The sequence below is a fragment of the Mycteria americana genome, chromosome 3 (assembly GCF_035582795.1).
Source record: "Mycteria americana isolate JAX WOST 10 ecotype Jacksonville Zoo and Gardens chromosome 3, USCA_MyAme_1.0, whole genome shotgun sequence".
In the NCBI taxonomy this organism is placed as follows: domain Eukaryota; kingdom Metazoa; phylum Chordata; class Aves; order Ciconiiformes; family Ciconiidae; genus Mycteria; species Mycteria americana.
This window is the reverse complement of record NC_134367.1, coordinates 105,310,432-105,323,913: the sequence shown is the minus strand read 5'-3', so window position 1 is coordinate 105,323,913 and position 13,482 is coordinate 105,310,432. Positions and strand designations below refer to the sequence as shown.

Genomic DNA, 13,482 nt, shown 5'->3' with positions numbered 1-13,482 from the left:
ATAAATACAGAAAGTGTGTTAAATTCTGTCATTCTCTCTGGCAATGTTTTATGCTTTCATTACCTTGCTGAAAGCAACAGCACAAATTGTGGGAAAGGAAAAAAAACCCTTTATGTTTCTGTCATAAAATTAAAATAGTGTCATTGCGATGTTAATAGGGGTATGGCCAAAACCTCATCATATCATAGTCAGCTCAACAGAGGTGGAAATCTACTGGAGTGAACCAGAGAAACCCAATGGACTCATTACTCAGTATCGATTATTTCGTGATGGAGAACAGATTTTCCTGGGTGGCAGTCCAGACCTGAATTTCACAGATGTTAACGTGCAGCCTAACAGTAGGTAAGTCATGTTAAAGAGCTCTGATAATACGTGAAAGGTGTTCAAAGTATATGTACGTGTGTTTGTGAAATGTACAAAATATGTTACTCTTTTAACAAAAGAAAAATCTCTTACCATATTAATTACTGAAAAATTGGGAGAGCACTTTTAGGAGGCTTAATCAAAGGACTTTTCTTTTTTCTTTTTCTGAGAATAGGTCATTCTGATTCAAAGTGGGGGAGGCTTTTTTTTTATCTTGGGTGGTTCTTGGTGGCTCATGGGTTGTTTTTTCCCTCATGGAATATATTTAGAAAAATTTAAGTCTTTATATGGCAGACAGTACTGCACATGGTTTATAATGTTTCTGTGCATATTGAACATACTGACTCAAAAGTAGCAGCTACTGATATTTTTATAGAGGCCATTCTGAAATTGGTTTTTGACACTTTTTGAGTCAATACTTCTCTCTCTTACGTAAGCTAATGTGAATTTTAGTATTAAAATTATTATTATGTTCATTAAAGAGTTACTTTTCTCACATTAAGAAAACTTAAAGGTGAAAATCTTCACTAATGCAGTATTTGTAATACTCTTTGTATAGTCTATTCACTTTAAATTGGTGAAAACGGAAATGTTCTATTACTGATATGGCTAAAGCTTCTAATGGTAGTGTCTACTGATCTTTTTGTGTTTGCGCAGATATGTTTACCAGCTGGAAGCCAGCACTTGGGGTGGCAGCAACACTAGTGATAAATACGTTATACAAACACCAGTAGGAACACCAGAGAAAATTCACGTCCCATATAATGTCACAGTAATTGATGCATATTCTATATTTCTAGCTTGGGACATGCCAGGTAAAAATGTATTTCTATGTAGTACTTTGTAGCAAAATGGAAGGATGGAAAAATTAGTATATTCAGGCAGGCAGCTGAATCATCCTGATATTTTTATTCTTCTTATTTGGTTTTAGTGTTTGTGTGATTTAAATAGCCAGTATCTAAAGCTGCTGTTTCCTAGAGACATATTATTTTAATAATATTGACCTATATACTTGACATGGGTATTGTGAGGATTAGCTGATCAAAAATCCGTATGTTAATTTGATCTTGTAAACTATTATTGAGTGCACGTATTAAGGAAAAAAAACCAATTACACTGAAAAGAAGTCTTCCCTTCTGTTCAGACTAACCTGAGTTATTGACAGGGAAACCTGCCAACCTTTTGGGTTGATGATGTCTTGATAGCTATCCTGGCAATTAAAATGTCCAGTTGTCCTGCAGGTATGTAATGTTGAGCTCCTTTAACAAAAGGTATAAGAGTGTGACACAGAGATCCTGTGCTAGCTTTGACCTGATTGAGTAAATTTTATTCACCAGAGCACCACAGTGTTATGTGGACAGGTTACCCTACAGGAACGTGGGTCAGCAAAAGCCCAGAAATATTTTTCCTCTTGTTACCCTTCTCCTGAACATCACCAGGTTGTCTTGGCCTGCTACAGAGGTAGGCTAAGAAGGAATAATTGAATAATAGCATCTTTTTATATGAGAGACTGTGCTCTGTTTCATTAATATAGATCATAGCTTAAGTGATTGGTGTACTTTACTGATGTTATAAAAATGATGTGCTGTAGTTATTGTGGGACAATGAGAGCATTGTAAATGAACAATTTTCTGTCTAGTGTAGTTCATCTCCAGCAAGGTGTTTTCCAGTTTCTAGATACTGGGTTTTTTCAGTTAAAATGAGGTCAATTTTTTTAGAAACTTCAGATGTTTGCATATTGCAATAACAACAATATATGTTTTATCAATGAATTTGGGGAAGTTTTTGATGTCTCCTCTTCCTAATTATTTAAGATGTTCTTTCCTTGCATAGCAGTCACAGTAGAGTCAATTGGCATTAAAAATAAAGTCACCTGCAAAAAGTATTTTGCCTTCAAGGCTGGGATCGCAAGTATTGTGGCAGTGCTTAGCAGCATTCACCCTACCCATTTAAGCAATGATTAATAAATCTATAATACCCTGGGCTGTCAATCTTTTAGTTTTCAGAAGCACAAAATCCATTATAGAAATGCTATAATATATGAAAAAGATTAAAATCTTAAATTAAACTTTTCCCCCTACTGCCTGAAAGGATTTAGAACCCAGCAGAAGGCAGGTGAATTCAAATGGCATATAATCTACAGTTGGTTTTATTGGCAAATGACTCATGCTGTATTATAGTTTTGATAATAAATATAATTTAAGGTACAAAATATTCAGCAACATTATATATAGATTTAAAACATAAGAATATACTGGAATAGCATAGGCTTGTGAAGAGTGGGGTGTTTCCCAGAAAAGCTTGTCCTTGTTGTTCTAGACCTTTTCTTTTTCAGCTGCTTGAATTCCTGTTACTTGCAGGAGGTTACAAACCTGCAAGGAGAATCAGGCTCTGTATAGTACATTTGGTTATGTTGCAATTAAGATTGTGCATACAAAGGTTCATGTATTCCTGAAACCACACAATCAGAGGGGTGAGGAGGAAGCTGGACGTTATGGCTGTGTACAGGATGCAGGGTTGAAGTATTCACACGGCTGTACGAATCATTCTTCTGGGAGCACATGTCCTTCTTCCCAGGTACTGGGACACACCTTGAACACTTATCTCACTTTCATGGATATTTGGTGACTCAGTGCCTTCCTCTCTGCCTTCTCGTTGTGGGGCCAATTATTTAAGTCTTTAAGTATGAATAAGGGGTTGGTTTTCATACAGTTCCCCTGTTGGGTAGACAGGAAAGCAAAACTTTCTGTTCCTTTTATTATAGCACCTCAGGGCCACTAGTTGATCTTACAGGAATGGGGAGTACTAACAGCAGAGAAACGTTGCTAAATGCTACTAATGCTACTAAAAGAAACCCTGTGTGCAGAGGCATAGGTATATGCAGAAGCTAGGAAATTAATTCTGGACCCTTCATAATCCTGCTTCATGCTCATTCTGAGACCTTTGTGTTCCTAGTGTTTTTTTCCCAAGGGCAAGACTGCGGGAGATGCAGGTGGAGGTTTATTTTGGAGGTTGTGATCTTCTGGAATGGCATACATCCCATTAACAGGTCCTGTGCATGCAGATATCTGGGGCCACATACATCCCCGGCTTGGTAGGATTAGCCTGAAGAGTCTACAACTTTTAATCCTTATTTATGTCATTGTGCATGGAGTAACTTCTTGTTTTTCTGATCTATTTTTTTCTGTGTATGAATCCTTGTTTCACAATAGGCTATATTGAGATAAGATAGGTTTCCCTTATAAATCCAGAATGCAGCATTTGTTATAAGGATTGTCAGGCTTGGCAGTCATTCTTGGACAAGACAGTTGTTTTAATTGCCATAGTCTCCATGAAAAAAAGCACTTTTTATGAACCAAGTTTTGATAAGAGGATAGCTGGTCATAGCGTCTTCCTGTCTGTGGATATCAGGGATGCTTTGGCTTTCTATCTTCTTATCTGCTGTAATAAATTTGGATCAAATAATCACCCTCGGGATTAATTATGGGCATCATATTACACAGACCTTCCTTTTGGATGGCTTTAATTATAATGTTTCAACATCTGTAATGTATCTAAATCACATGACTTTATAGATATGTAGCATTTCAAAACTCCTGACTTAGCTAAATAGTAAGGTGGCCGAGTAGTGGTTAAAGTGATGGATTCAGAAAAAATATTTGACACACCTCACTCACTATGGAAAATAGGACTTTATTTTCTGAAATAGGTATCCCATTATCTTGTGTTGCATTGCCTCAGTGCACAGACCTCAAAGGTACGGTACATTTCACTGATACGCTACAGAAGGATATGTTACAATTATTATGGAACAACTATTAGTGCCCATGGATAGAAGCAGAAAAGCTGAATGAAAAAAAAACCCACCACATAATTCTCCCAAGGCGTATCCGTAAATGTTATTGATAGGTAGGCAGGTAGCCATCCTGCATTTCAACCCATTGACAACCCCATTGGTCCTCACTGGGGGCCTGATTCTTCTAGATATCTTCAGTTGCTGCTGGTAATACTGTGAAAATTGAACATGCTCAAAAGAGGATCCTGTCCTCTGCTCCTAGGTTACTTGCTTTATATGTTAATGATCATTTGGAATAAAATGTCTCCTGTCGTCATGTTGTAACACTCTACTTCATCCGTCTCTGGGTTTGCTTATCACTTAGAATGAAAGTTGTGCAACATGTCTGGATTCCTACTTTATTCTTCTTGGGATCAAATGTGGTATTTGAATGACATTTATTTGTCTCTTAGCTTCCCCAGCTAACCTGGTTTCTCCTTTATTGGTGGCCTAACAAAGTGTTCTGACTTTTGCTAAGCCAATGGTACATTTCCTCATTTGTGTTTTCTCATGTAAATTATTGTTTGCTCCATATCACTGTAGGACAAGCTTTTCAAGCTCAATGTCCAAAGTTCTGCATCTTCAAAGCAGTCAGCATCTCCAGCTGTTACTGTCTTCAGAGTCTTGTTGGGAATACTTGGTACAACCAGAATGAGATATCTGGATATTTGAAGCTTAATGTAAATACTTAATCTCAGGAAGCCAAATAGATTGTTTTATTTTGGGAAGTTAAATATTAAAATACAACTTTACTCTTACTTGTTTTTAAATAAAAGAGCTGACATTGTTCTTTTAGTATTTGTTTACTATAAGTGAAACAGTTCAACTATTTTGCTTTAAGTGTGATTGGGTTTCACATCATATTCAACAATTTTTCAGCAATTGACTTCAAACAGATTTTTGGTGACCAGTCTGTAAAACAGACTGTGGCTTTTCCCCCCCAATTCTAAGCATCTTGTGCTGCAAATTCTATTTTTGAACTACCCTAGTTTTGAAGTACACAGAGCTGTCAAACCTAATTTGCAGAGTTTTGCACAGAATTGTCCATTAAATATTATCCAAATATGCCCACAAAAAAACAAGGTTTAGTTTGATTGACTTGTCCCATTGCGAAATGTGCACCTGCTGTGAAATGAAGTCGCAGAGAAAAAAAGTGGAATAATTTAACTTTTTTATTTGTAAAGATAATCAGGGTATTTCTGATTACATCTTAACTTCATAAATGTTAAATAACCTATCAGCATCTAGTTGTTGTAAATTATGAAAAAGAGCATTGCTGCGAATATTAACCAACTAAATCCTTGTTCTTTAGTGAACATGAAAATGTGTTATGGCAGGTTGTCATTGTGCTCATGGTAACTTTGACACCAAATAACAAAACTGCCATTTGCACTTAGGGTAAATTGGTTCACTTGCGCTTTTACGGTTCCTTTTATTCTGACATAAATTTATGAACTCTGGAACTAACCAAGTCGTGTGGTTTCCCAGCTGACTTTAACAAATATGCCCATTTCGTTTCCTTCAGTCATCAGAGCACACAAGGTAGTAGTTTCAGACTGGCTGCAGATGCTGAAGGCTATTCTGGAAGAAAGGGGTTTTTTACAAGTTTCTGTGTTGTATGAGTATGTATTTTTTATTTTTCAGATTATAAAGTGATCCTTTGATCTTAGCATTCGATGAATTTCATCAAATTGTAGAAGGATTTCCATTGGATATTGGAATTTTTCAGGATGTTTACTTGGTTTTATTTACAATTGCATGTTCACTTCTTGAGAATATTTTTTCTCCTGAGCATATTTATTATTGGTATCATTCCTAATATATTGCACCATTTAGCAGAATTTTAAGACTTTGGGGTCTGTTTGTTGGGGGTTTTTTAGCATTTCTGCTGAGATATGGACTGAATGTTGGACATGGATAGGTCAATTATTTTGAAGTAAGTGTCCTTTGCTGCATATTGATGGCTGGATTCAGCTGTTCTTGTTTGTATTTAATCTTCCTTGGGAAATCAAGCATTCTGAATAGTTCCAATTTCAAAGGTTTCTGGTGAATTTTGCCTAGAATAAATGCACTGATCAGATGCACAAAAGTGAATTATGTGTCACATTCATAAAATGGTGAGTTTTTTCTGGCTGAAATATCTGGTCTGTTGTCAGGACTGGAGAAGAAGGGGACCTTAACTGCGAGATTAAAAAAAGGTTTCTATTTGATGTGCTGTCTACCATATCAAGCTCTTACTTTTGGATCTTCTGTTGTGTTGTTTACAGGCACTCCAATTAAAAAAAAAAAAAAAAGAAAGAAAAAAAGGTAGTTTAGCTGTAATAATGTATCTTTAATTACTGGTATAATTATACAACGCACACTCAAGTGCACTCTTCCAGAGCATTTCATCTTCCGTATGTCACAGACAAAAAATAATTTTCTTTGTTGCAGAAGCCATCTACTTCAAGATCACCTCTCAGAGGTTTACTCTGTAACATCCTGCACAACTTTAAAAGTTTTATTTCTATTATTCCATTCTTAATGATTAGATCTTGGTGTTTTCCTTGAAACTTTTACACTGAAAAAGGAAAATTTTACAGTGGGATTTTTGCACTTTCTGTCTCCTTCTCCCTTCACCTCTTCCAACGACTAATATCAGCATCTTTTTTCTTCCTGTAAGCTGAGCAGTTGAATAAGATTGAAGTCATGGCTCCACTTCAGGGCTATTTTTTCAGCTTTTTAGTGTAATGGCATTTCCTTTGTCTAGCATCTAGTGAGGCAGCAGCACCTTATTTCTTTGGGATTTTTAAGTCCTCTTTTTCTTCCGAGAGTTGTAAAAACTTAGTATTTCAAAGATTTTTCTGATCTTCCAAAGTGTATCAGTTGTTTATAGTACCACTAAGAAACTTGAAATCTCTCTGATTTCTTGTAAACTTTTTTTTTTTAAGTTAATGTGCATATTCACATACATACTTAGCTAAAAAAATCCATCTAAAAGATGCACAACAGTGGAAAAAAATGGTCTTCATAGCTTCAGGGTAATAGTATCAATGTAGGTATTTTATCAGAAAAGGCTCAAAACCACAATTAGAAAGCATGGAGTTGTTTTCCAAAGTTACGAACTGAAAGATTCTCAAGATCTGGACAAGTCTCAGAACTGCTCATAGGCATCTGTTTTTTGGTGCAATCACAAAGACATCTCTGTGACATCTAAAGTAGGTGTGGTGTTGAAAGAGAAATGCACTCTTACTAATCAGATACATCTTGACTCATTTCAGAAAGATACCTTGTCTGCTTTGTACTTTGTTCTTTCTTAAAGACTGTGCCTTGTGTGACAGCAGGATGAAGGAAACACACTTAACACACACTCTTCTTTGGTTATTCTCTTGTTTTTATGACATTGCTGCTGTCTGTGTAGAACAGTCTATAATGGACAAAAATAAAAAGCCTACAGCCCATTTCCTAATTACAAAACCAAACCAAACCAAACCCCTTGAGAAGTCACGTGGGAGGAAACAAGAGAAGATCCAGGAACCTCTGCCGATCATTCTGAGGGGATGGCATATGGCTTAGCTTGTTCTCATGGAGAAACTGATTATTTCAACATTATTTCAACATTCAAACTGGAACATTAGGAATTGGCAGCGTGGGAAGAGGAATAGATGGGGAAAATATTTGAATTTAAAAAATTTAGTAAAATTTGAGGGTTTTTTCTTCAGCAAAAGCTAAACAGTTTGGTTTTATATCAGTTGAAATTATATGTTTCTTGGTTCAAGCTAGTGTATTGTACTTTACTGGTAAAGCAGGCTAAGAACCTACACTCAGCTACTGCTGCAAAGGGATAATTTGCTGAATGGTGGCAATTCACTTTTTTGATCATATGACTCTATATTCAAACAGCAGTGCTTAGTAGATTTTGCCCCTCCAAAATAAAGAAATAAAAGCTGCCTGGTTCCCAGTCATAAGGTCACTCTTCCCAGAAGTAGCAATTGCAACACAGGCATTGACTGAATTGAATTTTGATTTGTAACTAAGAACTGTAATGTCTGTCTTCCAGTTGTGACCTGCAGATGGGTCTGTTTCAGTTTATATTTAAATGGTTGTAGTTTCCCAAAGAGGCAGTAGATAAAACCTCCAGAGGGGGCTTACATTTAAAATTGCATATGATGAATGCCTCTTTGAAGTTGTCCTGCACTGTTGTTAGTATTTCAGATAATCACTGGTTCTTCTCTGTTTCACAACAGGGATATTCATTGTCAATGTACCTTTGGAATACAACATCTTACTAAATGCAAGCAGCCCCACTCTACTGGTGAAGCCAGTAGGACGCGCACATTTTGCTTTTGTCGATGGCCTAGATCCCTACACCCTGTATGAGATAAGAATACAAGCATGCCAGAATGGTAAGATGATTTTAAAAGACTCACTTCTGTGACTGGAAGGGAATGGAGATTTTCCAGATAGATTCAACTCAGCAAAACAGATAAAATCTTATTTCTACATCGGAGTCAAATGTTTACCTAGTAAAAAGAAAGCCTAGCACTGAATGAAGCATTAAATATTTCTCCATGTTATATCATGAATATTTTAAATGGAGATTTTAAAAATGTATTTTAGGTAATATGTGCCATTTTATTAAAAGCTCTTCACAAATAGCTTAACAATTTTTGAAAATGTGCATACAGAATGAAATCGGTTCTGTGACTGTTCACCAACAAGAAGTGGTAATCATAAAGACAGGAGAGCAGAGCCCAAATATTACAAAATTCCTTGACTTTAATGGAAATTTTCAAAATCCAATTGAAAGAAGTCTTTCTAAAATGACACTTTGGAAACAATTGTCTCCTCACTTGCACTGGTGAAAATCAGGAGGTATTCATCAGTGGAGTTGTGGTAATTTAAATGAGTATTTAATAATGAAATTAGGTGGAATGAGGCACCATTTCATTAGGAGCTTCTTTACTTGACATTCATTTGCTTTTACTGTATTTTTTGTTGAGGAAGAAGCTCTCATCACTAACCAAACTTCTGGGTTTGTAGGTGGGTGTGGAGTGGGTGGTGAAACATATTCAAGAACTGCTGAAGCACCTCCTAGAGAATTGAGCCCACCTATCGTTAAAGCAATGGGATCTGCACTCATACAAGTGAAATGGGCACCACCTAAGAAACCAAATGGCATCATTACTAACTACTTTATTCACAGGTAAATGCTTTTATCACCTCAGATTCTTAGTCTTATTGAACTGTTAATTTCTTTATTCTTTAATATGCTAGGAGGTGAAAAAAGTGTAGAAGTATATGGTAAAATATATATTACCTTTCAAATGCTAAGGTAAGATGCTGATGGATGGACAAGTTGAGAATAAAAGCTGAGAGATGAATCGTCTTCCTGATCAACAAATGACAACAAGCAGGTGAAAATATATTTTTAAAAATTCAAAGGCACGGACAAAAATTGTAAGACAGATACTCTCACTTTGTTTACCCAGACCACTAGATACATTCTTCAATCCTCTCTGATAGACAATTAAGAATTTTTGAATGGAAACAGGAGTAATTCACAATTTCTGAGATTTTTAAAAGCAAAATAAGGTTATCTAGGTTCCTAACACAGGTCAATTTTCCAAGATAAATTCTGTTCTTGTTTGTAAGTAATCTGGAGTGTGATTACGGTGCATCTATTTATGTTCCTTGCTGTTTGTATTCAGCTTCCCTGTCTAGGTGGTTGACTGACACATCCTCACTCCCTATGAGGAGCTTCATAAGCTCTGCGTGAGGATTTTTCTATATACATAGCTGTGTTTAGGGAAGTATCAAAGTAGAGAGCACTGACGTCTGCTGTGCCCATTGACCCTTTTTTAAAAGCTCGCTGAAGGGACCTTCTTGAATAGCTTCAGAAAGTCAGAGAATATAAAACTCAAGCCATATATCAGAGAGGAATTTAAACTCTGAAGTTCCTGGTTTTCCCAACTCCAAATATGTGTGGCAAACACACGCTGGGCTGAACCTAGCTTCCCACAAAGAGTTTGGGACATTTTATTACATTAGAGCTGTGACTGAGAAGACAGGAAATCGAATTACCTTTTGGAATCAGTAGTGATAATTAATATAAATTCACTTTTGCCTTAAACACATTAGTAGTCTCTAAAAATTCCTGTTTTCGTGAAATATCCTTTTGTTTGGGTTTTTTTTTTTTTTAATTGTCTGATCAAAACCCCAAGTCCCTCCCCTGTATAAAGAGGAATAAAGTGTATGTTATAGCCCAAGACATGTCTTCACTCTGTTGGTTTTGTAAATAAAGCTGATGATTACCACTGCTATTCCATGGCAGCCTAGAAAGGGAAAACAGGAAATATAATGCAGAAAGCCTGCTTCAGTGAAAAATACTGTAAATTGAATTTGACAGCATTTGATGGCATTTGATTATTCTAGTCACAGCCAAACAATGATATAAAGAGTAATATGAAACAGAATGTGTTACTGCCTAGCAGACTCAAAAGCAATAAACCTTCCTCCAATGTGACACAATCACTTCACAATCATAATTGTAGCCTGTTTGATACCTCTGAGTACAGCAGAAGGGCACTGACTGACATAGATACATTTTGTTTTTTATTTAAAGTGAAATGAAAATGGCGCACTGGGGCTCAAGATACAATCGTTATATTCACCTACATAGGCATGAATCACTTGGCAGTTATTTCAGCTGAAGTGTAAATGTGCTTAGACAACAACAATATCAAATCTTTCTCAGATAGCTGCAAAAAAATCAGAAATGGGATGTAAGCACATAGTTCTTTTTCATTTTGTAGCCATACATAGCCTTACATTGTTATAGCAGCAAGACTGCAGTATTTCTATGGGAGGTTATGGCATGTAATTTCTTCTTCATCATGTGCTTCTTCCTTACTGCATCACCACCAAAATAAATTCATTTAACTCAAACCCTGGAATGCTTGGGGAGCTAGTGTGTGTGCAGATCTTTGCATTAAAATGGCAGGACTCGTGCTTTCCTCTAGAATCATAAAAGCACTTGCAAGTTTGCAGCCATTTTGTTAGAAACCAAAAAATTAAAATGTTAGTTTATGACAAAAGAGATGGTGACATTTTATTTTTGATTCATATAGCAGTTTTAAACACAGATCTGAAGCTTTTAAACTTTTCTAGCAAGGACCACAACTTAGAAGAGATTGTGAATGAGAAAAGATCTGGTTCATGAGACAATCACCCAATCTACTTCTCTTCCCATTCATCATTACATAACACCCCTGTGACAACCACAGAAATTGCTAGTCTGGAAAAATAATATTATGGAAATAGGTGATGTATTTCTTGCTGTATTTTAATAAGATATAGGTCACATCAGCTAATGGAACTGCTCTCTGTTGACCACCAGCATGCACTGTGTAGGATGCACATGAGATGACTCTTAAAGAAATATTGCCTGTAAAGTTATAAGTATTTTGGTTCATGTATTGCTTAAGGGAGTGTCTGAATTTCTGTCAAAGTGTCTATGTCATTTTCAGTAAGATTATATTATTTAGTGTGTGTATATATATACATATATATGTGATTGTAATGTGGTACTCATTAGCTGAGCAATCCTGATGGTGAAAATGTAGCATAAAAATCATCAGGCAATTTAAGACAGAGGACATGTCTCAGTGGCTGTTGACTGTTGGGACTTGCAGTGTAGAGGCTTCTAGACTGACTCGTTTTGATTAATTCATTGCTTACCCTTATACCCTTAACCATGAGCTGCACCAAAGACAGCTTCCAAGGCACCTATATTAGTAGATGGTTTAATATAAGAATCCTCATGGATGGGTATATCATTGAGTACAAGAACTCCTGAAGGGTTTTATTTATACCTGTAATTGATATAATAACTAATCTAAACTAGCATATTACATGCAATAATCTCAAATGCCTTTTGTTCACTTTTTGACATCAAAACTTGTAAAAAAAAAAAAGAAAATAAAAATATTCAAACTACGTTAGTATAGATTTGTTGAACCCCAACGGTAAGTGAGGCTTCTTTGTTTAATTGGATGTGAAACTGTAGAGGGGGAGCATTGCTGATGTGTGTTATTCCCCTACATTTGACAGTGTGATTCCCCAATTGTTTGAATTTTACCCCAGGACTTCTCAGTGTTTCTAGAAATAACTCACTACCACTCCGGTAAGGAAAACAGCAGGCACTGCTAGAACATGCACTTTTGTTGCATGGTGAAAGGTAAACGTGAAGAATAATTCTGGCTTGACCTGCAAGACCTCAGGGATTCATTGAGTCTCTTTCCACATAAGAAAGCTGAGGGGTGAGTGTTGCAGTTAGTGTTGCTGCAGTCCTCTGCATACAGCTCTATAGTTATCTGTCACAAAGAAGATTATATTCTCCTCTTTATGTCATCTGGCTCAGATTGGCAGTGGGGCAGGGAGAATTTGCCTTTATAAAAATAACTGTATCTGAGCATCTTTAAAATGAATGTAAGCAGCAAATCAGACTATGCAGATTAAGAGACAGCTTCCAGCTCTTGGAAATGTTATTCTCCTTTGCAGCTCATTGTACATAAGAAACACTTCCAGTTAAATGAGCAGTTGAATCTTAAATCTTAAGACGATTGAAATGATTACAGACTGTTCAACCACTTCTGTTCAAAGTTTATTCATACATGAAGATATTCTGGTTTTTAGCACTACAGATGGAACCATTTACCTAACCATAAGTTTCATTCATTAAATATTCAGCAGTAATAAGATCTAAATACTTAACCAGACTACATTGTACAGCTTTGCTTGTGGATGAGCTTACAGTGGCGGCATATTTAATCTTTCAGTGTGAAAAAACTGTTTATCAGAGTTTCAAAAATTTATAAAACATAAATTTGTGTATTCATTTAAGTGCCGTACTGCTTGGTCAGACAAGACATATTAAATGTGACTTTATTGCACTAAAATATACTCTCCTTTTAGTTATGTACAGAGATTTTTCTAGGCATGTTTTTGAGTACACAGGGAAAAACTATATTTTTAGGAGCAGGAGAAAGACATAGTAGTGATTCACCTTTCAGAATTATGTGACTTGCATTAAGTCAGTGAACGGCATCTAAGGGAGAGTTCTGCATAAGGCTTAATTTGCCATTACAATAGAGCATGGGAAAGTGTCTTAAAAATAGCTGATGTAATTTTGGCGTCAGTGGGAAATTTTGTAGCCTGACTCTTCCAGACATTTTGTTGCAAGAGAGAGAATTGCTAGGGAATCTTTCCTCCCTGTTCTACCTGCCATGCTTCACCCAGTCCTG

General features: G+C 36.2%; 1 protein-coding gene across 1 annotated transcript in view; it reads left to right on the top strand.

Moving 5' to 3' along the window:
* Positions 1–13,482, top strand: part of USH2A (usherin) — a 396,442-nt gene that overhangs the window by 326,449 nt on the left and 56,511 nt on the right. Inside the window, exons 56-59 of the mRNA XM_075496427.1 lie at positions 159–342; positions 1,021–1,178; positions 8,425–8,583; positions 9,221–9,383. Of these exons, the coding sequence (XP_075352542.1) occupies positions 159–342; positions 1,021–1,178; positions 8,425–8,583; positions 9,221–9,383 (664 nt within the window). The remainder of the gene's footprint in view (positions 1–158; positions 343–1,020; positions 1,179–8,424; positions 8,584–9,220; positions 9,384–13,482) is intronic.